Source organism: Apiospora phragmitis (genome assembly GCF_038363925.1).
Source record: "Apiospora phragmitis strain CBS 135458 chromosome Unknown utg000006l:1.0-5683423.0:1.0-5690449.0, whole genome shotgun sequence".
Taxonomy (NCBI): domain Eukaryota; kingdom Fungi; phylum Ascomycota; class Sordariomycetes; order Amphisphaeriales; family Apiosporaceae; genus Apiospora; species Apiospora phragmitis.
In genome coordinates, this window is record NW_027117404.1 from 3082756 (window position 1) to 3108682 (window position 25927).

The following is a 25927-nucleotide window of genomic DNA, read 5'->3' on the forward strand; positions in this document are numbered from 1 at the left end:
CTTAAACGACTATAACGGCTTTAAACTCTCGACGTTCTTACTCTTTTAATTCGTTTAAAGAATATAAGCCACGTTATATTAATTTAACCCCTTAAGTACGAGCTATTTCTTTTTATTTACGGAAACGAATAAAGCGAGTAACGGCCTCGTTAGTTTAGCGCTAAAGCTTTAGGAAATAAGCTTCCGCGGCGGACTCTTCTCGAGACAGGCGGTCGTGCTCGTCTTGTACACGCCGTAAGGAAAATAATAAAACCTTAATACCATTACACGTATAACTAATACGAGTATACTCCTTATACTTATTAACGCCTTTTATTATTATATAAAATTACCTTTTCGCGAAATAATAATTATAAGGTATGACTTTAAAACTAAATTTAAAGAAAGCTTCGATAAGGTCCGCATAATAAACGATGAAAGAACGATTAGGCTTAATTCGAGATTTTTCGACGCGACTATTTATAATAAGCACATATTATAATAAAAGCGATAAGGAAGGAAGAACTTATTATAAAACCACGATAGCGGGCGGTTAAAATATTTATACGGTTTCACGCTTTAAATATAAAGTAGTTAAGAAAAAAAGGATAGTATTACGACCCGACTTAACTATATGGCTAAAAACCCTACTTACCGGCACGGAACTATTATATCTCGACTAGGCTACGATACTATAGTTATAGACCGCACCGCTAGCTATATTAATATAAAACTAGACCTTCTTTAATAACGAATAATAATAATACTACTTCGCCCGGTAATAAAACGAATACGCCTATAAACGACGGCGGCCGTTAATAAGTTACGTAACGCGACGAACGCTTAAGCGAGACCACTAAGTAGCGTAGAGCGAGATTAAAAGAGATTATTAAGTAATACTAAGCGCGTTTAAACGAGATTATTAAGTAATAACGAATTAATAAAAAAAGGATTAAATATATAACTACGAATATTTCTTATATATTTTATATAAACACTCTTTATTTTAATAATTAATTTAAATATTAATTTAACTTATTAATAAAGTAAATAACCTTAATAACTCTATTATAAATACTTTTAAATCTACGCACTTTAATTATTTTCGTTTTTACGAGCTATTACCTATTATATCGATAAAAGCGAACTTTTATCGCACGTTTAAATACTCTCTCGTATTATTAATATAAACCCTAGTACGTTTTATTAGGTTTCTTTTAAAACCCGGATAACGTTCGTTATATAAATAAAGATTGTTTATAATTTTAGCTTATTAATAAAATATGGCTTATTTTTTATAAATTATATTATAATTATATCGTATAAGTTTTAAATATAAGGGTTTTTAAGCTATTAAAAAAAAGCTAAAGATCTTTTTAAAAATATATTTAAACGCGGTTTTTAAACTTAAGCTTATTAAATTAAATATATTAAAAATATACCGCTAGGTTAAAATTAACGTTTTAACTCTTTCGATAATTTAAAATATTTAAAAAATAGCTAAGATTTATCCGTAAGATCGATCGAAACCTTTATTATCGAAATATATTATTTTAAAGGATAAAGGTGTCGCCCGATTACGTTTAAAGCTACCCTCGGCAGTTAATAAAAAATTAACGCTTAATTTCGTCGCTAAATTAATTTTAACGCTTATTTAAAACACCTTTTAATAATTAAATATTAAGAAATAATAATCGAAAATTAGCCGTCATAAACTTTATTTTTAATCTCTTTTTTTAAAAACTCTTTATTTATAAAGTTAATAAGGCTTTTAACGAATAAACTAATAAAATGGCGAGCCTCGAGGCTTAAATTAACCATTTTTAAGCTAAACTTAATAAAAAGATTATTAAGATATATTAAAAGGTAAAAATCGCACCGGGATAGCGATTTATTTTATATAGCTAGTATACGACGAGCTAAGCGAAGGTTAAGGGGTAGGGTTATATTTAAAAACGAATTTATCGACGTTAAGGTATTAAGTAAGCCGTAAAACGATATAAAAGAAATAAAAGACGATAAAACGAAAATAGAGGATTATATTATTATTAAGAATACTAGAAAATAGCATATCCTGACTAATTTAAGCTATAGAAATAACTTTAAATTAAAAGGGTGTGTTTAGTAGGTTTTCTGGTCCGCGAAGGGGTGGTCCGTGGAGGGGTGCTTTAGCTTACTACAGGTGCATTTCTGAGACTGCCACTTGGTGTAGGTCTACTTTTTTACCCGTTAATTTGTTCCTTGTCCATCTGACCATTATCTAGCCCCCGCGCTCGACCTCATAAAGTATCAAGATACCAGAGTCGAGGGCGACTTTCTTCAGACCATCTCCTTTTCGCGGCGCTGGAGATGCTGTCGACGAGGCATGGGACGAGTTATGGATGAGTACGAACTACATTATTCCTGTCAATCACATTTAAACCATCATGATGTTAACATAGCACAGTTGGGGGAGTGCCAGTTCGCATTGACGACGGCGAATTGTCACTCTTGAATAAAAGCTCCCAGCGCCAGTGGACACGCATTCCCGAGTCCCGAGGTGGCGGCATTGCTGGCTATCCCGAGGTTTTCCATCAGCTTCATTGCCTGGTAAGTGTCCACCTAGAATCGTTGGCCCTCGAGAGTCATTCTGCTGATCATTGGCACTGCGCAGAACATGCTCCGCATGGCAACCTATCCTGAACAATACACAAACCATACTTTGTTCAGTGACCATTCTGAAGACATCGTCAGAGCCCATCTCGGTGAGTAGTTCTATGTCGGTACACTGACCGGTCTCGTAATTAGCTTCGCTAACTTTGATATCAGATCACTGCGTGGAAATTTTACGAATGCAGCTTCAGTGCACAGCAGAAATGACGCCAATCCTAACCGAGGATATCCCCGGGCATGAGTTCCCAGCGCTAGACTTCAACGTGATACACAAGTGCAAAAACTTTCAGGATCTCGTTGCGTGGACCAAAGAAAATGTCCTGCATGGTGCAGGGAATTGGGATATTCCAAAGTTCCCCCACAGACACTGAAGGCTAGAGAGACTGATTCCGAGTTTTCCCAGCTCTTATTCACAGCTAGGTTGAAAATATACATGTTTTCTAAGCTGGTAGCTAAAATGGACATTCAGCTCCTTGTCCAACCCCAGGTCTTGGCACAGGAGACGGAAAAGCCAAGAGAATTGATATTTTTTACTACGCTAGGGTTGAAGATGAATCGAAAATGAGTCATTGCTTAATTATACGCGTTAAGTGTAAATGGCGAATTGCCTGTGTTATATAAGTGACTAAACGATTTATTATATAAAAGCTATATAATGTACTTTATAAGCGATTTATATATATAAGCGAGCTACGCACTTTTTATTATTAAGTTTTATAAGTTATAAATTAATTTAATTATAACGCTTATAATTAATTAAATATATTAATAATTATTATTTTTAAAGGTTTTTATATTATTTTAATAAGTACGCGTATTTATAAACGTGTTTTAAACGTTTTTATATAATTACTCTTTCGACGCGATTCGTTTTATAATTATTTATTAACGTTTTTTTAAAATTATAAGTCTTTTTTAACTTATATATAAAATAATCTCTTATTTTATAATCGTTTTTTTTCGTATAGCGGCGCTAATTAAGTATTTTATTTACTTTTTAAAATATCGCGTTCTTATTTTTTAAAAAAGTAATTTAATATATAATTTACGTTATAACCTTTACGATTTAATTAAAACTAATTAAAATAAATATTAAAAAGTTATTTTAATATTATATAATATAGTTTTAAACGTATTTAGTTTAAAATTAAACTTTAATTAAATTATTTAAAGTTTTTAATTCCTAAGGGATAAATAAACTAAAAAACGTCCCCGGAGGTATTAAAATATATAGCTTTATATTTAACTATAAAATAATATATTCCGGATTATATAAAACGAGTCCTATCTTTTAAAAGCCTCCTTATATATTCGAAACGATAAACATCGCCTAGAACGCTTTTAAAAACGTTATAAGAAATCCTCCTTAAAGATATAAGTAATATACGCCTATATAAAACCTTTAATTTCTTTCTCGTACGCCTTTTTTAATATACGAAAATAGCTAATATTAAAAAGTTAAAGCTTATATAATAAATAAAAAGATATATAAAGTATAATAATTAAATTCTTTTCGTAATAAAGCTCGAAAACTATTAAGCAATAGTTTTCGTAGCCGTTTAAAATTAAAAAGCGATAATAACCCTTTATACGAGACTTAATATATTAATTAAAGTATCGAATCTAGTCCTCGCCTTTTTTATTCGTAGTTTAATTATTTTTAATAATTACGATTACTTAATTTTTTAATAATAAGCTGTTTTTATATTAAAAAAAAGGTACGTTTTCTTAATAAAAATAATATACGGAAGGATAGCGTAACCGTTTAATTTAACGCTTTAAATAATTATAACTTATTCTCGATTCTTTTATTATATTACCCTAAGCTTTCCGCATCGATCGAAAGTAATTATAATTATTTTAAACGAGATTTAATTTATAAGAAACCCGGTTTTATTAAAATTATATATATCCTCTTTTTATATTTTATATTTATTAATTATATTTCGTATAAACATAAATTACGCGCGATACGCGTTAAGATCTTTATAAAGGATTTTTTAATAATCGATTTTTTAATTAAAACGCGTTTAAAGGTTTAATTATTATTATATAAAGTTAAAGGCTTAATTAACGTCGACGCGTCTCGTGTTATATAAATTAAATAATCGAAAAAAAAACGATCGCGTATTTAATTAATAATATATTAAATAATTAATTCTTTTTTAAAATTAAAAAGCTTTTAAGAATTTATAAAGATTTTAAATTATAATCGAATTCCGCGTCGTTAACTACGTAACGTCGACTTTAAGATATAATATATCGCTATAGCTTTTTATATACTTAATTTTAAGTTATTTTAAAGCGCTTAAAGCGTTAAATTAAACCTTTTTTCTTTATTTTTTAATTTTATACGTATTAAAAAAAAGTTAATATAAAATTAATTATAAAAAATTTAATTAAAAGTACACAGCTCGCTTATATGCGCAGCTCGCTTATAAGGTAACGTATCCTACAAGCGAATATCCCATATAAGCGAATATCCTACTTTCATAAATTTCCTTATAACCTTAACCTTTTTTTATATTCTTTTACGTCTAAAAATATTATAACTTTAAAAAGAGAGTAATATAATTTTAATGCTTTAAACGCTCTAAAAAGATTTAATTTTAAACGTACGAAAAGCTATATTAATTTATTACGTTTTATTAAAAACCTTATAGCGTAAACGAAATAATTAACCTATACGACGCGAAATATTTATAAATTCTTAAAAGTTTTTAAATTCCGAAAAAAATACGATTATTCGATATATTATTAATTTAAATACGCGATCGTTTCTTCGCCGATTAAGTAGTATAGAAGATATAGCGAATCGATTATTTAGTTTATATAACGCGGGACGCGTCGGTATTAATTAGGCCTCTAATTTCGTACGATAATAACCAGACCTCCGGACGCGTTTTAACCAAAGAATCGATTATTAAAGAGTCCTTTATAAAGATCCCGACGCGTATCGCGTATAGTTTATTTTCGTACGGAATATAATTTATAATACGAGATTTAAAAGGAGGATATTTATAACTTTAACGAGACCGGCTTTTTTATAAATTAAATCTCGTTTAAAATAATCGTAACTATTTCTAATCGACGCGGAAGGCCTAAGGTAATATAATAAAAGAATTAAGAATAAGTTATAATTATTTAAGGCGTCGAATTACACGGTTACGTTATCCCTCCGTATATTATCTTTATTAAGAAAACGTATTTCTCTTCCTAATACGAAAATAGCCTATTATTAAAGGATTAAGTAATCGTAATTATTAAAAATAACTAAACTATAAATAAAAAAAGCGAGGACTAAATTTAATACTTTAATTAATATATTAAGTCTTATACGAAGGGTTATTATCGCCTCTTAATCCTAAACGGCTACGAAAGCTATTACTCGATAACTTTCGAACTTTATTATAAAAAGAACTCGATTATTATACTTTATATACTTTCTTATTCGTTATATAAGCTCTAGCTTTTTAATATTAACTATTTTCGTATATTAAAAAGGGTGTATAGAAAAGAAATTAAATATTTTATACGGGCGTGTATTACCTATATTTTAAAAGAGGACTTCCTATTAGCGTTTTTAAAAACGTTTTAAACGATTTTCACCGTTTCGAATATACGAGGAGGCTTTTAAAAAATAAGACTCGTTCCGTATAATCCGGAATATATTATTTTATAATTAAATATAAAGTTACATATTTTAACACCTCCGGGGATATTTTCCGGCCTACTTATTCCTTAAGAATTAAAAACTTTAAATAACCCGATTAAAGCTTAATTTTAAACCGAATATATTCGAAACCGTATTATATAATATTAAAATAATTTTCCGACGTTTATTTTAATTAGCCTTAACTAGATCGTAAAAGTTATAACGTATATTATATACCGAGTTACTCTTTTAAAAAGTAAGAACGCGATATTTCGAAAAATAAATAAAATGCTTAGCCGGTACCGCCGTTAAAAAAAAACGGCTATAAAATAGAGGATTACTTCGTATATAAGCTAAAGAAAACCTATAGTTTTAAAAGGACGTTAATAAACAGTTATAAAACGAATCGCGTCGGAGGAGTAATTATACGAGAACGTTTAAAACACGTTTATAACGTTATAAAATCTACGGGAGAGCCCGGGTATAATACGCGTACTTATTAAAATAATATAGAAATATCTAGAAATAAGGATTCCGATTAATTTTAATATATTAAATACGTTATATTGAAATTAATTTATATTTTATTAAAAGGGGTGTAAAAGAATGAGACATTCGCTTGTATAGGATATTCGCTTGTGGGATACGTTAGTTAAAATTATGTTTTACGAGCTTATTAGCAATTCATAACAATAATGACATGGGAAGCAACAGTATTCCGCAAACCAGTTTTTTTTTATCATTTCAATTCACCAAGTTTCCCTGCCAGAATATCAAGAGCTCAAAGAAAACAGAACAGAGAGACACTCCTCCATTTTGAGCAGAGCTGGATAGAGTCGTAGGTGTTCAGGAATGCAACCCATTAATTGACACATTTCTAAGCTACCTGTGTAGTCACCTGCTTGGCTTCTTTGCATGCTCATCCGCCATCATGTCTTACATGTCACCAAAGCAAACTTTGGTTCGCCAAACTAGCCGAGTTTCATCGGAACTGTCAATCCAGAACCTGTCGCCTTCCCCAACGTCTTCGTGACCTTCGTGATTCATACCAATTGGCGAGATTGGTAATGAGCGTTGAGGCCCCTCGGGGAAGGCCCACATATCCAGCGCATCAAGACAATACTTTACATGCTTGTAGTCAATATCTCTGGGGCAGACATGTTTCCTGCTTTTCCGGGCTGTCCAATAGCGTCGCAAGGCCAGAACACAATGAGCCATGTGGAACGTCTTGTCCGCCGGGACCTGTGTGGCATCTGGGTCACCGAGGAAACTCTCGGTAAGGTAATCGCCGCGAATACGGATCTGGTTGGCGTCTGGATATATCTCTTGGAACCAGCGCTGGTAGCGGAGCTCCTCGTCATCCACAGCATCAGCGGGGATCATAGCTTGGTCGTCGAGCCGTACAAACCACTCCTGGTTTGGGTTAGGATAACGCCTGGCCCATCCGGACACGTTGTGGTGGTCGAATTGCAACTGAAACCGTTGCCCCTTACTTCCGGCTGTGTTGTACCGTTGCCAGACGTTGGGGCTCGAGTGGATGGTGTCTGGATGAGAAGCCAGAGTGACAATGCTGAGCACCACTAGCACGATCAGCACCAAGAGACCCGCCACCTTTGCGGAAGAACTCTTTGCGACGCGAGCCACCTACTTCTGGGCATAATGCTCCCGCGGGAAGCTGCGAGGTATTTCCCCTGTGAAGCGAGATGCCTGTACGCCGCCCACAGATTCCGCTCCAGCGCTTGTCGTCTTGACAATGGACAAGATCATGTGCTTCGCAGGCTCATCTTCGCCAGGGGTCTTCTCTTCTGCCAAAGCGAAAAGACAAACCACGTAGGCTTTTGATTTGGTGAGCGTGTGGCGGCAGAATTCAACGGCGTCGGATACATCCCACTCAGCCACAGTACTGGACGTGGGAGTTAGGAACAAATGGTAGCTATTTGCAGATCGAACAATGAAATTCTCTGCGTCGCCATCGCTCTGGAGCAATTCTGACAGCAGATTTGGTCCACAACGGACATGATGGGTTGAAGAGTGGTCTACTCGATGCCTCCGTCCACCCCTGGACGTACCGATCCAAAGATGATATCCACCCTCAAAGGATTCTTCTATTGGGCCCAGACTCAGCAACTGGAATGAACTTTAGTATTTGCCCTTGCTCCTGTTGCATATGCGGACCAGAACGTTTGCAAGTTTGATATCTGGCATGGAGCTTGGCGTGGTCGAGAGGACTTGTCCAACACTAAGCCTAGTCTTGGTTACAACCAGTACGTGCTGATATGGAGAGGCACGTGCCAAGCGCAAGTGTTTGCTCGTATCCCGGCTTGATTGCTATATCGTCCTGCTACACAGAGCTCGTGCCCACCCGCCTGGAACAGCTCGTCTCCGCAGTCGCTCGTGGTCAATGGTCGTACAAGCAAGGGCTGGACCCGCTGCTCAAAACTTGACTTGACCATTCCTGATGATCTAAGCGAGTCTGCTCGCTCGAATTCTCCGCTTGCAGTGTATCACCCTCCACCCGACGACGACAAACAACCGAATGGCCACATTCCAGACTTGTCTTGCTAAGTTCTTGGGACCCAACATTGGCCTCATGGTATGGGTTTGCTGCTATTGGGACCTCGCTGTACACTGATACGGCGTCATATAGATACCATGTCTAATTATTCCTTTGTCCTGTCTACATCGTCTACCTAGCCGAAAATAATTGGACCGTCTGGCTATATATATCGCAGAGGGATTCCGAGAAATGTGCCTCACGCTTTTGGCTGTGGAAAGGCGTAGCCAAGTCATCTCATCTTATGAATCTATGCAATCTATCATATCGAGAGTCTCCCTAAAATGACTGACGCCAATAACGATCAAGTAGCTCGCATTGAGCGCCGCAACGAAGTTGCACACTATCTTGATAATAGTTCAGAAGAAGGATGGGTCAAACATCTCTTGATTCCAAGGATGACGAGCCCTGCAGATATAAGTATAAAGCCCGCCAGATCTTGATAGGGCAAGACGCAACTGACATAATTTCACGCCTAAGCCATACAAGAGTCTGAGGTTCAAGACACGATTTGCTATGTTTTAGACATATACTTGGCAAAGCAGAGCCGCATAGGCGATGCGCCACTTCAGCGAGCTGTGGATACAGTCAAGGGACTGTTCCTTGGTACATATGGGCTAGCGGCCTTGAACAGAGCTATCGAAAGCGTGTGTGATGGTAACAGTGGGTGTTTCCTTTCCATATCAAGCCTCGTTAGCTTTCCTTGCCCCCCACTCTAGGGATATACGCTATCCAAAGACATTTTGAGTACAACAAAGAGCCTTGGGTGCAGATTCAAGCAACTGAAACTTTATTTTTGTGAAATTTAGATTACCCGCACCCCTATAAAGAACAGACGCAGCAGGCACTGCTCTCGAACGAACCCCTGAGCTATGATCAGACACTTGCCCAATTCGGGAATTTCAATCGTTTCTTCATGCTGCTGGTAAGGGAATGCCAGAAGGCCGGCACCAGACTCCCAGTCCCTATGCTACCGGCCTTCAAGGCCATGAATACCGTGTTGGAAAAGGAGGGATTGCCATCATATGAGAAACTCAAAGTGGCCCTAGACTGGGTTAAGGATTCCGACTTGGTGGACGCCATGAAGCGTGGGGTGAATGGGAAGGAGAAATGTACAGAAATCAAGCAGGAAATGGAGAAAATCATCAAGTATTGGAAACGAAGAATGGAGCTATTGGAAATGGCGACAAAGGCCTTGAGAGTGGAAGAAGCTTGACGGTGGTGAAGCCTAGCGGCGGTGGCGGCTTTGGTCTTCGCAGAACCAGCCCGGTTACAGGTTCCTAAAATTGTTTTCGCACTAATTACTCTTCAAAATAGTGTCATATACTGCAGAAATATCGATATTCAATTGCTCGTCTAAAGTTCAGATTTGCTACCCACTTTAGGTTACTTGGTCGGATGAGTTTAATAAGGTCGTAGTCCACGATATGACGTCATAGGCATGATAGTTGGCAGAGGTGACCAACTCTAATGACTACCTCTGCTCAACTTGCTTCCTTCACCTTCAAGATCAAGAGCCTGTGCGAACGAATTGCAAGTACCTACTCCGTCGTAACATAATCACATAAGCAAACGCCCAATCTCGAGTGTATCAACGCGCCATCCACCCGCCATGGATCCCAACAACCCCCTCGCCGACCGCGAGAAGTCGCTCGAAAACCAGTGGATTAAGAACAAAGAGTGCGTGTCTTGCCCCGAACCCCATCCCGTGCGACATGAAACTACGACAATATAGCTAACTCTCGCATAGACAGCAGATGGCCAAGGACAAAGCCGCACAAGCTGCGAAGGGGGCCAAAGATCAGGGCCAAGGACAGCAGGGCGGACAGGCAAAGTAGTTTCAGCTTCGGAATGAAAAAGTACACCGTCTGACGCCAAGGAGCCCCTTGGCACGGGTCATCGGGGTGCCGTTGCAGAGCCGGATGCTCCGACTTAGTGGAGGCTGCGGTGTAGGTTGATACATGATACGTACAGATACGCTTCTATCCCACTTTGTGCGATGCATACCTCTTCAGGGTCTGGTCGGTTGTTGGTTGTTGGTGGCGATTACTAGCGTGGTCTTCGTGTACCAACTAGTACACCTGCAGCATGCGAGGAATGTCTCGCAGGAATCCAACGGAAACATATCGAACCGTTATCGCCTGACGCCCTACGTCTCCACCCGTAAGCACTTGTGTGATTTGAGCCGTGGCATACGAGTCTCTACTTCAAAGCTTGTCTAGATTACTTAAACTGCCAGAGAACCGAAAGCACTGAGGGCACTTCGTCTACATTAGCCCCTGATCAAATCAATCTTGAAACTAATTCCCCCACTATCAAGCACTAAACTGAAGATTCGATATCTGTCACCATGAGCGACTCTGCAACTTCTCGAACAGGATCCTGCCAATGCGGCGCTGTTCAGGTCCAGATCCTGGGGAAACCGATGGAGATGCACTTGTGCCACTGTGCCACCTGCCAGAAATTGTCGGGCTCGATCTTTGGTGCCTATGTGACTGTCAAAGACGAGGTATGTAATCATCGTTCTTCATCTAATATCACCCTTTCCGCGACGGGATGCCGCGGGTTGCAGACCTCAGATTCATACCAGGATCGCTACTGACTAGCTCTTCTAAGCAATTGACCATCACCGTCAAGCCGGGGCTGAACGAAGATTCCACCCTCAAGACATACAAAGATACCTCAGGGGCTTCGGGCAACGCGAACGACCACACGTTCTGCGGCATCTGTGGTTCGCCCATCTTGAACCGCAGCCCTCTCATGCCGACTATGCGAGTGGTGCCCCTAGGCATCTTGGAGCCGTACCCGCTGTCAGAAGACGGCACCGCGGGGACGGAGGGCCAAGAAGGCGATGATGGCGAGACATGGGAGATGAAGCCTAGGATGGAGTACTGGTGTGTCAGGAAACGGAAGTGGGTTGGCGAGACGGGGGCAGAACTGGTCTTCAAGAGGCAGCCGGATACGGACGAGGATCTGAAAAAGTTAATGACGATTTTCGGGCTTGGTTGAGAGTACACAGGGTTCCTCATACGCAAGGGGAACAATATCAACTGGCTTCTCCTCGTCTCAAATCTGTGTCGAGCTAACATCTTCAAGTACTTCTATTCCCCCAATCTTTCAGGGTATGAAATTGCATAGATCAGATTATGCGGACCCAGAGTGATCAGTAATGATGCACTGCCAAACCCGAAAGGGGCGATGAAAAGAAAACAATAACTCTCCCATAGCAGAAACTGGGCCATGAAGTCATACTGTAGGCAGTGGATATCACATTCTCGCCTAGAAGTACCCTTTCCTATTCCCCTGATGGGTCTATAGCAGCCTGGGCCCATGTCTTCTTTGGCGTCCGCGGCGTGTTGGATTCAGGCACTCGTTGGCTGTTATAGGCAAGCTCTGAACCAAATCAGCATTCATGTTCATACTCATTCCAGTTTTCTCTGCTACTCACCACTTGTTGTGTCATTCTTGGACTGGGGGGAACTGGTGCCGGTTGTTTCACCTCCTCGCACACTCGCGGCAGCACATTCTCCCGGGCCTTTTTGAGCGTTTCGAGGGACCTTTGATGGTCGATCATTGCAGTATTACGACGATTGATTGCAATGTCCAGGTCATCGGCCATAGTTTCCGTCCTAGTGATAATTGCCTTGGCCTTGTATGTCTCGCAAGTAAAATCAGTGTCTAAAAGTCTGCGTAAGGGCCACTTTTAGCCGATTCCCCCCTTTTAATACCACATACGTTTAAATATTAATAATATATTTAAATTAATAAAGAATTTAATAAAAGTTTATATTATTACTTAACTAATTTAATGAATTTTAATAATAATTATACTAGCCTTTAGCGCGACGTATAATAAAAAGGCGAAGAGGGAGAGAACGTAAAAGTTTATAAATAAGGCTTAGATTTAAGGCTATTTATACCGACTAGACTACCTCTTTTATATAGACTTAATATAGTATATTATTTTTTAAGTCTTAAAAAAAGGCTCGATTTTATAGATTTTAACCTTTAAAACCTTTTAAACTTATTTAATAAAGTTTAAATTAAATAAATATACCGGTAATTTAATTATTTAAATACCCTTTAATTTTAAGAACTTTTTAACGGTATTAAATCGATATATACGCGCGTTATCTTATATAAAATAGTTCTTAAGCTTATAAAAAAAGAAAGAGAGCAGCTTTTAAAACTTTAATATACTTAGTAGAATTAAAGCCGCCGGTGAGAAAGTCTAGATCTCTTTTATAAAAAATTAAAGGGGAGGTTTTTACTCTCCTTCCCTTTACTATACTATAGCTTATATTATAAGGCTAATTCGAGGCCGTTTATAAGATATAAAATTAATGAGATCTTTCCGGTAATATTTTAAACCGTATTAGAAAACCTAGCGACCTAGTATAAAGGGTTCGTTTTAAATCGTATATTCGTTCGAAAAAAGGGAAAGTATTAGCCGCTTAAGGCGCGTACGAGAGGACTAATAACGACAGAATTCGAGCCGCTCTTTAACGTCCTCCTTTATTAAAAAAATACGCTTCGCAGCGCGCTAATAGCCGATCTTTTTTTTACGTAGAGTACGCCTTATTATATTAATCGAAAAAGAGCGTTATTTAAAGCTTAATATAATATTAATATTTAAATAAAACTCTTTTTAAATAATACGAGGCTTTTTACGTATTAATTAAAATAGATAACGCTTTTATTAAATTAATAATTTATAAAAGCGACTAAGTTTTAGTTTTATTTTAAATAACTTTTATTAAATAAAACGCTTTATAAAATTATTAATAATAATAAGCAGACGCGTTCGAAACGCGTCGGTAATAGCCTTTTTTTAACCCCGATAATAGTTAACGCCGTAATAACTACGATAGCTTTAAATATATATTCCTTATTAAGCTTACGCTCTGCGGCTCGAATGCGACCAATTTCGTTTAAATCTATATTAAATTAATAGAGTTATTTAAAGATGAAGTTAAAAGGGGTAAAAGGGTGGTGGAATGTGAGTTTTAATGAGGGTGGTCCTTGCGTAGACTTTTAAACGGTCACTTTAGCTAATAATAGACAATTTAGCATCTGATATCAATACATAGGTAAATAAAAAATAAAAAACAGTGGCACGAGTCTCAGTTCACTTGGCTCGGGACATACTGTAAATTTGATGTACAGTGTTCAAGACTTACCTACCATCTAATTCTCCTCTGGACCGTCCACCGTGTGCCACTCGAGGAACCTGTCGAGGTCCTGGAAACGATTGAGTGCCCATAGGTGTCTATCCATCTCCAGTTCCCGTTCATAAATGGCGATTTTCAAAGCCTGGCGGATATTTATTGGAATAGACCAGTCATTCGGAAAGATTACCCCGTAAATCCATTCCGCAAAAACATAGTAATCCCCTAAAGCCAGTTTGTAGGGAGGTTTGGGCGATCGGAGTTTCGGCCGTGAGAGATATGCATCGTGGCTAAGATAATGAGCCATGAGCTTCATTAGGTGATCCGCAACATAAGCTTCCCAGGCATGGTAACGGTGTTTGGATGTCATCGTAAGTATTCTTGATGTTAATGCAACTGATACTTTGGAAATTCGTATTAATATCAAGGATGTAGAAAGACTGTGGTGCAAAAAGCTCAGATTTGTCAGTATGGCATTCTCTGATGGTTAAATATCGACCAGGGCACATTAGGGCGATCAAAGGTATACGTGGATGTTTCAAGGATCCTTCACCTAGAAAGCCTGGCTGCAACCGCCTACTCCAATAGAAAGGGGGCATGTATACATGGCTGCCATCCACGAGGCTAAATGTTTTGCGTGTTGGGCATAGTCGTGGAGTGAGACACGTGAGTTGTGATCTAATGTAATAGCATTAATACTGAAGCCAGCAGATAATGTGGCAGGATAGGAGCCATAGAAAGTGAGTTGAACAAGCATAAAACTGCCAGCACATAAAGCACCATTCACTAGTTCTTATGCTATATTCTAAGGGCTTGGAAAAGCCTAACTATCTTACGTGTCCCTGTCTGTTATGAGACGAAGGAGTTCTGTCGGGAACCGAGCAATGGACTTTGCACTGCTCTTCATGACCATATGGTTCCTTCTCATTATCTTCAGTCATTTGCTAAAACACTCAGTCTTTCTGGGTTACACCTACCTAGATACCCCTCGTCGCAAGTTTTTCAAATTGATTGTGTGTGAAAAGTTATTTAATAGATCAACTATTTTCAATTGATTTGTTATCAATATGAGGAAACGCAAGATGAAATCATCGCTGATGCTTCGTCGCAAGACTCTGAGGCCTTCCTCGGGTTCATATCTGATTGCCATTGAGCGGTTCATCCCTGTTGATCCATCCCTACAGGTCATTATGTTGACCTCACTTGCTAAGTTGTCTCGTGTTGGGATCCCTGTTTTCCTGGCGCATGTCACATTCTCTTCTTTCGCAGTTCCAAATAGTTATTGTTTCCAGAAGGGTGCTCTCAACATTTTTCGATCCTGTCGCATTGTTGCTAGCACATCCCGTTTTTACCTCCGCCTCATCAAAGAGTCTCTCCACCTCCTTCAGTATGTTTATGAAGTACATGTGGGTTTTCTAGGCCACCTCCCTTCCCTTGATGGCGTTTTTCAGATGTTGACGCATTGCTTGGTATTTTTCGGAACCAGGATGATCTTTGCAACAAGATTGTTGGAGTCGTGAAGAGAGATACTGGGCGGTCGAAATGTAGTCATCAGTGCTCATGATATATCCATTTCCCGTGGCCGTTTTCTTCAGATAGTCAGCAACTAACTCGGTGTGCTTTTTGTATTGTCTTTGCAGTTGTTTGTCCATGTCGGCTTCGGTTTCTGTCTGTTTGGGTTAGCATAAATCAAAGAAATTGTATGCTGTTGATCTCACCTTTGACGTTGCTGGATGTTTTGGTATTTCCACCTGAGCAAGTTGGCTTCGGGATGAACGTTGAAGTTAGGCAGATGGAAGTTATTCAGAATCGCCGAGATTGATTTACACAGAAGTACAATACTAACCGTGCATAGCTTACAGCATATATACTCGCACTGGGCAAAGATCAAGCAGTGAATCTGGACACTTCGGTGAGAATCTGGTCGTCGGTCTCGTTGTTAATCTTACAATTATTCGATTCCTATGGTCAATGTGACAAGGGCAGTAAGGGCTTGGTTCTGGTTCAACTAATAATTGACTATGGCACTTTTAGGGGTTCTGGTCTTCTGTCCTTCCCCTTCATCTGGGAGGGTAATTCGTCAGGCTTATATACACCTGGTCTGGCATCCTTTAGACGTCTTTTTTATCCCATAGCCGCCATATCCTTCAGGAATGTAGTTATCCGTTGGGCCGATATGCATGCCTTCGTTGGTATACGTGTGACAGTCAAGAATAGACAGTCCCTAGAATTCCCTTAATACGCTAGCTGAAGCTGGAAATGAAAACGTAGGCAGGGCAGTCAGCTTGTGCGATTTTCTTTTCCAATCCTTGTACATATGACTGTCCCAGCAAGGTTCGAGAAAAAGGAGAAAGAGAAGAAGAGTCGAGGCTAGCCACTCCTAGTATGCTGTCAGACCGGTGCTTTCTCCCTGCAACTAACAGCAGCACTCCATTATGTTAGACTACGTATAGTGTCCAATGTTTAGTGTCTCAAATATCTTGAAGACCATTCTTTGAAATTCCATGTTGCTGGCACCCTAGGAGGGCACACCAACCCGTTTCTGCTTCTGGTTAACTTGAGGGAGATGGTACATTTCATTATCCCCTTGAGCGCCAAATACAACAAAAAGAGTGGGGTACAATTTTCAAACCAATCACACAGCGTGCATCCTCTTTCTAGTGGGACTCTATCTACTCTCCGCTGTCATATTCAACCTCATTTTGAAGCACTTCCGGTAAATGTACGAAATTAATTTTACCACCATTCGAATCGGCATACCGGGTTTGTGAAGAAACAATATATATATATGGTAAAGGGTATTCGTGGGTGGTATAGACGTGATCAAAAGAGGCTGTAAGCAGCTAGTACTGAGCTGTGCGACCAATCAATTCACACAGATTCTGGCCTACTTCTTTTGTTGTATTTGGCGCTCAAGGGGGATGGTCCTCCCGCTCCTGTATGAGTCGGATAATGCCGATACTTATTGAGCAGTTTTCATCCCCGGTAATGGATTTCTCGCCAGCCTTTCGGCAAATTCCCAAAACGAGCACAGAGCTCTTGTGCCTTTTCTGTGACCCTGACCTGCCACTGACTGGATCTTCACAGTCGTTGGTTCTAGCACCACTTGACAACAAGCCCGCTTCGGTTCTCTCTGTCCCATTGAATATCTGCTTCACCCTTCTCAGTTTGCCTATAGAGGGAGGCTCTTCTGCGTTTCATAGCAGCAAAAACAATCATGTTTATTTCGAGATTCCATCGTGTTTCGAGGTTCTGGGATCCATGTTCCTGTGTTTTACGATGATTGAAACGCGGCACGACAATACCGCATCTAGCAGAAACATTCACATTCGATTTTAGTTTGAGATTAGAAGTAAAATCAATTAGGTTTATTGCAATTCCTCTGCTCCTATAATCATTCTACCAATCTGCGAATAAGCTTATGCCGGTACGTGAAGCTCCTAGCCCTCTTGCCGAAGATGTACATGGGCACGGTCAGCAGCACGACGCCGATCGTGATGCCGCCGATGACGAAGAAACACTGGCGGACCCCCTGGGTGGCGATCCAGTCGTTGATGTAGAAGGTCATGCCGAAGGCGAACATGTTCTTGACGAAGTTCATGGCGGCGAACGCCTCGGCCGCCATGGTGCGGTGCGAGTCGGACACGTACGCCACGACGCCCGTCGTCCCTAGCTGCACGCCGAAGTTGATGAAGCCCATGCCGACGATGATGGGGACCGGCCAGGGATCCTCCCGGTACAGGCTCTCGCCCCAGGCGAAGAAGCCCGTCACCGTGAAGAGGAGGTAGGATATCATGATGGGCAGGCGGAACTCAGGTTCTGTAATTTTGGTGCGTATTAGCAGACGGTCTAACGGGTGGCGGCATACTGCTCTCGCTGTGGAATCAAGGATGACTTACCAAATACTCCGTTGTTCTTCTTGGACATAAACTTGATGCATCCATCGATGATCGGGCCCGCAAGGCCAGTGGCAATGAGAGTCGCAGCAAACGATGACAAATTGGACGCCCCTACTGCCGCAACACTGAAGTTATAAGGCGGTGCTGAAAAGATTTGTGATAGGGTGACCGAGATCAATACTAGCCACGAGATGCACGTAGTGAACAGGATCGTAGCCCACAAGACCACGGGGGAGGCCATCATGGCGAAAGGTTGGAGGGAAGGTCCGCCAGAACGAGACCTTGGCGAAGTAGCCAGAGTAAGGGAGCAACTCTCGGAGGTAGCTCTTCTTCGTCTCGACGACTGGCGCGGGAGAGGTGGAGTCTTCGACATGCTCCGCCTCCATCTTCTCGGCCTTGTCCACAACGGCGGCTTGGGCACCCGTGTCGATGTCAATGGCGCCCACTCTGTGGAAGGCAGATTCGGGCATCCAGAAGAATGTGATGAGGAACTGCACTACGAAGGCAGCGCCCATGGCGTGTAGGCATGTCCGCCACGATGCGTACTCAATAATAGCGCCAGCTATCATAGAGAAGTTAGTAAAAAGGAAGTATGGTCGCATGGCGTATGCTACCACTGGAGAACGTACCAATCGGTGAAGCCAGGTTGATACCGCCCAAGACTCCGAGGTTGAATATCGCGGTACGATAACCCCTCTCATGGACAAACCAGATATCCGCGATGGAAGCCGGGACCAGCGCCTCCATGGGCGCCATGCAGAAGCCGCAAATCGTGCGGGCCGCGACCAAGGATCCAAAGCTCTTGGCCTCTGCTCCCCAGAAATTGGCCACGAACAGGCCGATCGACGTCACCAGGTAGACGGGCCGCTTGCCGAACTTTACCGCCAGAGTATTGCAAATTAGGCTGCCGGCCGAGATGGCAGCGATCATAGCACCGTTGCAGCCCAGGGTGAAACGCTCTAGGGGCACATCAAACTCCTGCGCGAGAGGTACGAAGGCGGACGTGAGAAGGGGGCCAACGGCTGGGATTCGAGATATTAGATCAGCCGCATAGCCCGCGATTTTGATGCTTTTGAGGCAGATAAGGGGGTGAGATAATGGAAGGGAAATCTAGTCTTACCTCCTACACATCCACAGCCATACGCAATGGCAACAGTGAAGAGCTCTTTCTTCCACCGGGGCCAGTTGTAAGGATCGTTCGGCGATTCGGATGGTTGCGGGACCAGGACGGTCTTGCCTGTTGGGTCATGTTTGAGGAGGTTCGAGTCGACGCCGGCCGAGATTTCGAAGTCAACACGACCGAGCGTGCTCAGAGGAGATGTGCCCGGCACATGTTCCAGATGTCTGTCTTCGAGGATTCTGAGAGGCATCTTTGCTTCAAGCTTCCGGCCCTGGATAAGTCTCAGTGGTTGTCTGAAACTATTGGAAGTATCTATGAATAGAGGACGGGTCTCTCGGATTGAGATTTCATTCGAGGTCTGCAGATGATGGACTAAATACTAGGCTCACTGTTACTAGCAAGCTAGCTACTCAGAATCCTTGTGGATACTTGCTAGCAACTATGTTTCGCTAAAAGCTGGGGGCGGTCCCCTTTCCCCCACATGATCATCAGCACTACCACCAACCTGATGCGGAGAAAGCCTCACATAGTCGCCGCGATAGTGGAACTTGGCGACAGGCATGGGCTCAGCACTCGAAATCCTATTGCTTATCACTTGGCCCTGCGGGGTTCAGCGACGCCAGCCATCTCCACTCCAAGGCTGCTATCCGAATCCGCGTCGTAGCATTTGCGGGGAAAAAGACCGGTGCGAGCATCGCCATGTCTGCCTGCAGGCCTGTCCCCAATAGGATCTGTAACTAGCCATGTCGGCAACTGCTTGTGCTACGTCACGCGCCTGCTTTGATAAGGCTCTTCTAAGCATACCCTAGCCGCCAGAAGTTGTCCAGATTGGCCTTGCTGTCCGCGTCCACATATTCGAGGTGTGGGCGCAGCGTCACGCTGTCGCCGTGGATTTCGGCCACCGCCCCGGTCGTTCTTCTGTCGCCGAGCAGCTGATCCACGCCACGTACCAGGGTGGACATGGGCGTCACTACCATGTTCATGAATAGGTCCTTGGACGGTGCAATGTTTGTTTCTGTTCCCCGTTAGTGGCTTGATCATCCATCCATCTTTCTCGCATATGCAGCAGCGCACAGCTCTCCCCTCTCGGACCGAATCTGGGAGGACATACCAAGAACAGCTGGTGCCAGGGCATTGATCTGGATCTGTGTTCTCTCGAGTGCTGGGCCTAGTGAACGCACCAGCGCGATCACGCCGCCCTTGGATGCTGCGTAAAGCGGCGCAACGGGGAAGGGGTATATGCCTGCATTGGACGCCGTACAAATTATGGCGCCGCGTGAGCCATTTGCGGCACTTGGCTCGTTCTTTGACATATAATGAATTGCCAGCTTCACAGCTACAAGCAAGCAAGCAACAGCGTCAGTTTTTGGTTTCTTTCTTGGAGATACAGATTGTACTGGGATATTGAAGATGGGCTTACTGTAAACGACGCCAGTCAAGTTGACATCTAGAACCTTCAGGTTCGGCTGCGATGGCTCGTCTCCCTCTTGCGCGAGTAAACTGGAGGACCCATGCTCCGATATGCCCGCATTCGCCATAACCACGTCGATTCGGCCCCGGCTTGCATAAATATCCTTGAAGGCACGGGCAAGCTCTTCCCAGGATGACACGTCACTCTTCTGAAAACTGACTGTGGCGCCGGGAAACTCTGCGGAAAGTTGATCAGCCACAGCTTCACCAACCTCCGTACTCAGGTCGAGTATATAAAGATGATGCCCCTTGGAGGCAAAATATCTCGCCATGGCCAGGCCAATACCACTGGAGCCACCCGTAACAACAGTGGTTTGCCTACTAGAGGCTTCCGCAAGTCCGTCCATATTTGCTAGCCGAATTTGTCAACAACGGTGAACAAGCAGTTGGGGAAGTTTGTGGTATGCTTCTGGGGGCAGCAGCTCGAGTATGCTTTGTGTTGCTCTTATGTACACACAAGCTAGATAGTACTGCATTAGCGGGATGTATTGCGATACAAAATACGCCCACTAACGAGATATCTCAGCTCCAGTCGCCCGGAGTCGTAGTCGATAAAACCCCTCAGTAGCTTGCAGAGAGGGGGTGGCAGGGTGGGTTATAGACCTGGGGTAGCTAGTCAGGATCCTCCACTCTGGACCCATACCGAACCTTGGATCCTCGGGCCATCGGGCTTTTCTTTGACGACGGGCGGATCTGGCATACGGAACGACCAAAGATCTGTCTCCGAGATTTGCCTGTTTCGTTATGGTGCAGTGGGTGAGGCAGCATGTGTTACGTAATTAGTACGAACTCCAGGGAAGTGCCACAGCCATAGATAGCATTGCTCCGTTCCTCAACTACCCCTGGGCTGAGAGGCTGAAGAAGGCGTCAATTACAGATCCGTTACTAGTATTGCGGTATACCTGCCAGGTGCTAGTCACCAGCCTGTATGAAATTATTCGCTACGATGAATCGCTACATATAGCCAGTTATTCAAACGCCACCAGATATCTCGTTGCCCCCTCGAAAAGTTACGAGTCGCTGAAATATCCAAACAGCGGCCGTTTCCTGCCAGTCTTCGGGTTGTTCAAGATGCCAGCGAGGTTTCAATGATCTTGGGCGACTGTTCATAACTTAATATTTGACTTTTATTATTGGCCCATGACTCCATTGCTCCGACAGGTGAACACATATTACAACTCCATTTCTGATAACAATGGATGACCTCAACCAATACATGTCGGTGCCACACCATTTATACATAATGGGTGCCTACACATATCCTTAAGTGCAAGTCTCGGGGACGAAGAACAAGTCGGCCTCCAGAAGAAACACGAATTACTTCAGGAACGACATTATGCAGGACCAATGCAGTATTCTACACGGACCAGATGATGCAAAAAGGCTGAAGGGCTCCATGAGAATCGGGGTGCCGCATATCGGAGTTCGGCTTCGGCTTGGAATGGCTCGGAGGGCGCACTTGGCAACGCCGACATGTCAAAATCCAAAGGGAAATTGGGACTTCGGAGTACGCAAGTAAACTTCCTCTTCGTACGGGTCAGACCTGTTCCCATTATATAACGGGGTCTTTTCCGACACCCAATCTGTGGGCATATACCCGGGTTATCGCATATTGACCAATTCTACTCCAGCCCCCGAAAGATGGGAGAGATCCAACCCGCCTCCGCCCAGCGGGCAGTCAATCACCACCATCATTTTGTATGGAGCAAGACCGAGCCCGGAAGCACAACCGGAACCGGAAGCAGCACCACCAGAGAGAAACAACATGCTGGCGGGGCCATGACAGGTCAAGAAGGAGAAACAGAAGTAGTGGACTGGAAGCCGACCCGCCGCTTCCTCCTGGCCTTCATCTCGCTGCAGCTGGTCGTCTCGGCCGTCTGCCTCGAAGTCACGGCCCTGCCCACGGCGCTGCCCATCATGAGCGCCCAGCTCGGCGCCACCGCCCTGCAGGCCTTTTGGGCCGGCACGAGCTACATGCCGGCCTCGACGGTGGTGCAGCCGCCCGTGGCGTCCATGTCGCATATCTTGGGGCGAAGGATTGTGAGTTTAGCTTGGGCGAGGAACACACTACCACGTCATCTTCCTCTTACTCCTCTTCTCGACGGCCTGGACTAGAAGACGCGGGGTGGTCATGTTTTACTTTGGATGTGCTGACCAAGGGACAACGGCATACAATTGCTCGATGCTCTACCTCAGTGCTGCTGGCTTCGGGGGTGGCTCGCTGATTGTGGCGCTCGCGAATAACTTCAATATGGTTCTGGGTGGGAGAACGGTCCAGTTATGTATTCGGAGCGGTCAAACTGTATAGGTGAAGTGTAGAGACTAAGCTCACTCCGTCTTCTTATCCCAGGGCCTCGGCGGTACGTGTCCTCGTTCCAGAGTCCAACGTAGGGAGGGCAAGGCAGTCATTAACCAACTGATATGAATAGGAGGTGGACTCATGGTGCTTGCTGAGGTAAGAAGTTCTAGGAAAGTCACGTGTGTGAAACGATCGCAGCTCACTCACGCGCGTCTTGTTCTTACAGATACTGATCTCTGATCTCCTTTCGCTGGCCCATCGAGGTATATGGTTCATCATCAACTCCATCGTGTGGTGCGTGGGCACTGCCGCCGGGCCCTTGGTCGGCGCAGCGTTTGCTCAATATGTTGTAAGTGACTACTCGGAAGAACAGCAGGTCGAAACTGGATATGCTGATCAGAACAGACCTAGCGCTGGATATTCTGGATCAATCTGCCAATCGTTGGTCTTGCCATGATCTTCGTGACCTTGTTCCTGAAGCTGGAGACATTTCCCGGCCACATTCTCGAGAAGCTTGGCCGATTCGACTGGTTGGGCGCGACCTTGTTCTCCGTCAGCTCCGCGGGCTTTTTGCTTGGCATCACCACTGGAGGCGTCATGTTCGCTTGGTACGTTCGCAGCCCTTGAAGGGGGGGGGGGGATGCGGGATGCGGGAGGTTTCTGTTACCGCCTGTGGCAGATATCAAGTAGCTACTGTCATCAATCCCAGGGGGTCGTACCAGGTTCTCATCCCACTACTTATCGGCTTGGGGGGAATCCTAGCTTTCATCTACTGGGAGTTCCGCTTCGCTACCGAGCCCATCCTCGAGAAACGCATGTTCGCAACGTTCACGGCCACATCGACATATGTAGGATGCATGTTGCAAGGGCTTTTGAACACAGCTTCAATCTGTTTCCTGGGTAAGTGGCTGCATGAACCCGGCTTCTCGGCTGCAGTACGATTACCAGTTATGTCAGCTGACCCGTGCTCGAACATGGCTTTAGTCTTGTATTTTTAAGGTGTCAAGACTTACTCTCCTATCATGTCCGCCGTCGGACTGTTGCCAGTGACAATACACCTCTCATGGACAAGCTCGGCCTCGGGCTATACCGTGGGCCGAGTGCAGCGGTACCGGTGGTCGCTGTGGTTAGGCTGGATTCTGCTGACAGTGGGATGCGGAATCCTGATGCTTCTGGGCCCGGACACGAGCGTAGTGCGGTGGGTGTTCGTACAGACTCCCCTGGGCATTGGGACCGGGATACTCTTTACGCCACAAATTCTATGTATACAAGCAAGCACCGAGTACGTAACTTGCCTTTTATTGCTCACCTTACGCGAGCGCCCTTTGATCTAACAGGAACAGGCCTCAGTTCAATGGGCACGCAGCCGCCTTCTTCTCCTTCATTCGCGTCTTTGGATCGGCCATCGGTGTCGCAGTATCGGGAGTCATATTCCAGAATGCGTTCAGGCAGGAACTGGAGAACACCCCTCAATTTGCAGGCGTCGCCGAAGAGTATTCGAGGGATGCCACCTTGATTGTCGAGGTCATCAAGGACATGGACGTCGGCAGTACGTCGAGGTCTCTCATGATCCATGCGTACTCAGAGTTGCTGGGCGCAATCTGGATCACGCTGCTTGCGTTCTCCGCCACGGGCCTGTTGTTGAGTTTCACGGTCAAGGGGTACTCGATGTCACAGGAGCATATCACGAAGCAGAAGCTCGTTCAGGGGGAGAAGGCGCCAGAGGCCATGGCGGAGAGGGGCGTTTTGGAGTAGATAGCGGGCGCGGTAGCTCGGGCGTGGAGTGGTAGAGAGATTCATGGAATAAATAAATCCAAAACAGCGCTCATGAATTGATCGTACACGTTCATTTGGGGGTCTCAGCGCTTAAGTGCAATTACGTTGGCCTGGTGTGGCCTGCTAAACCGCTCATGACTTCCAGATTGGAAGAGGAGACCGGAGCGCTCGTGTCTATCAACTGGCCCTCTGTGTTTGAAACAAGGCAGCCATGCTTTCTAATAACGCAGGCCAAGATGCGAAAGGTGAGAAGCAAAAGGAAAGAACTGTTCCTCATCAATTCCTGTCGCTCTATGCTGGCGCCTAGTCCTACCGACTCTCGGCGTTATTATTAGTCTTTTTGGAATAAACGGGATGTCTCAGGAGGGAATAAAGGCAACTCCTCGAATAAACGGTGAATCCACCCCCACGAGACACTGGGATAACGAGGAATAACCGCTGGAATAGGAAGGAATAATCCCCGAGAGTCGCTCACCTTCCTGGGATGAAAGAAAGAGAGTAGACAAAAAGGGGGGCAAGCAACATAAAAAAAAAAAAAAGTAAAAAAGAAAGGTTGACAGTATCCCATTGTATGGGATCCAGGAATTGAGCCCGATGCGGGGGTCGAACCCGCAGCCTTGAGATGGTCTCTAGAAACGCGACGACGAAGCTCGTGAACCCTAGATTCATCGCGCGTAACCTAAGAGTCTCACGCTCTCTACCGATTGAGCTAACCAGGCTTGATTATTGGAGTCATCCGAATCAGGGGAATGCTCATTTTGGCGAGCAGACGCTGGACCGAAGATCCTACCAAGGCAGGATTCCGTAGTCAATCGTCTGTTTGTTGTTGAAGAAATTTCCTGCTATTGAGCATGAAATCCAGTACCGTATGTTACACCAAAGATTGTTTGCCTCGATCACTCCGAGGAGCAAGAGGGCTAGCTTTTGGAACTTGGGCCGTGGTTGGGAGTGAGTTGTGACTCGTACGACCAAGGTTGTGTGTTGGAGGGCTGACCGCCCATTTTGGCACTCAATCAATCTGCGACGGCATTCAACCTGGGGGCCGTCCGTCCCCGGTCGTGCTCTGCCCCTCTGTTTGCCTAGCCTCCCGTGCCCCGGGTCCTGGAACTTCCCACCACAATTTATGGTTTGAGGGAGGAGGCGCCAACACCAAACGGCGAATGATGGAGTGACGAGACAACGATTCTGTCAGAATTCAACCCGTTTGCCGCCAGCCCAGTGCGCCCAGCGTCGATAGCATTGATAGATCCTGGGCCCAGTAACATCGGCCAGTGACGTAAAACCGAAATGACATGTCTTACGGCTTACCTCCAGCCTGATCTCCAGCTATGCTTTCAAAGTGGTAACCTTGCTAG

General features: G+C 43.6%; 7 protein-coding genes across 7 annotated transcripts; 4 read left to right on the forward strand and 3 right to left on the reverse strand.

The window, feature by feature from the left end:
* Nucleotides 1-2344: 2344 nt before the first annotated feature.
* Nucleotides 2345-3002, forward strand: PG994_006220 (uncharacterized protein; the record flags this gene model as incomplete). Its single annotated transcript, XM_066857629.1, has 4 exons — nt 2345-2364; nt 2421-2568; nt 2633-2723; nt 2788-3002. 4 exons carry the CDS (start codon nt 2345-2347, stop codon nt 3000-3002), a joined length of 474 nt encoding a protein of 157 aa, XP_066716898.1.
* Nucleotides 3003-7222: 4220 nt separating this feature from the next.
* On the reverse strand, nt 7223-8491 carry PG994_006221 (uncharacterized protein; the record flags this gene model as incomplete). Its single annotated transcript, XM_066857630.1, has 4 exons — nt 7223-7856; nt 7935-8274; nt 8356-8413; nt 8462-8491. The coding sequence occupies 4 exons, from the start codon at nt 8489-8491 to the stop codon at nt 7223-7225; spliced, it is 1062 nt and encodes a 353-aa protein (XP_066716899.1).
* Nucleotides 8492-9807: 1316 nt separating this feature from the next.
* On the forward strand, nt 9808-10056 carry PG994_006222 (uncharacterized protein; the record flags this gene model as incomplete). The annotated part of the gene is made up of 1 exon (XM_066857631.1): nt 9808-10056. The coding sequence occupies one exon, from the start codon at nt 9808-9810 to the stop codon at nt 10054-10056; it is 249 nt and encodes an 82-aa protein (XP_066716900.1).
* A 1134-nt stretch (nt 10057-11190) lies between these two features.
* PG994_006223 (uncharacterized protein) lies at nt 11191-11849 on the forward strand (the record flags this gene model as incomplete). Its single annotated transcript, XM_066857632.1, has 2 exons — nt 11191-11349; nt 11457-11849. The coding sequence occupies 2 exons, from the start codon at nt 11191-11193 to the stop codon at nt 11847-11849; spliced, it is 552 nt and encodes a 183-aa protein (XP_066716901.1).
* A 5553-nt stretch (nt 11850-17402) lies between these two features.
* On the reverse strand, nt 17403-19277 carry PG994_006224 (uncharacterized protein; the record flags this gene model as incomplete). The annotated part of the gene is made up of 5 exons (XM_066857633.1): nt 17403-17827; nt 17908-18051; nt 18089-18469; nt 18537-18929; nt 19028-19277. 5 exons carry the CDS (start codon nt 19275-19277, stop codon nt 17403-17405), a joined length of 1593 nt encoding a protein of 530 aa, XP_066716902.1.
* A 544-nt stretch (nt 19278-19821) lies between these two features.
* On the reverse strand, nt 19822-20844 carry PG994_006225 (uncharacterized protein; the record flags this gene model as incomplete). The annotated part of the gene is made up of 3 exons (XM_066857634.1): nt 19822-20042; nt 20139-20363; nt 20448-20844. The coding sequence occupies 3 exons, from the start codon at nt 20842-20844 to the stop codon at nt 19822-19824; spliced, it is 843 nt and encodes a 280-aa protein (XP_066716903.1).
* A 1294-nt stretch (nt 20845-22138) lies between these two features.
* PG994_006226 (uncharacterized protein) lies at nt 22139-24551 on the forward strand (the record flags this gene model as incomplete). Its single annotated transcript, XM_066857635.1, has 8 exons — nt 22139-22537; nt 22848-22857; nt 22927-22952; nt 23023-23145; nt 23208-23404; nt 23506-23696; nt 23796-24078; nt 24140-24551. 8 exons carry the CDS (start codon nt 22139-22141, stop codon nt 24549-24551), a joined length of 1641 nt encoding a protein of 546 aa, XP_066716904.1.
* Between the last annotated feature and the right edge of the window lie 1376 nt (nt 24552-25927).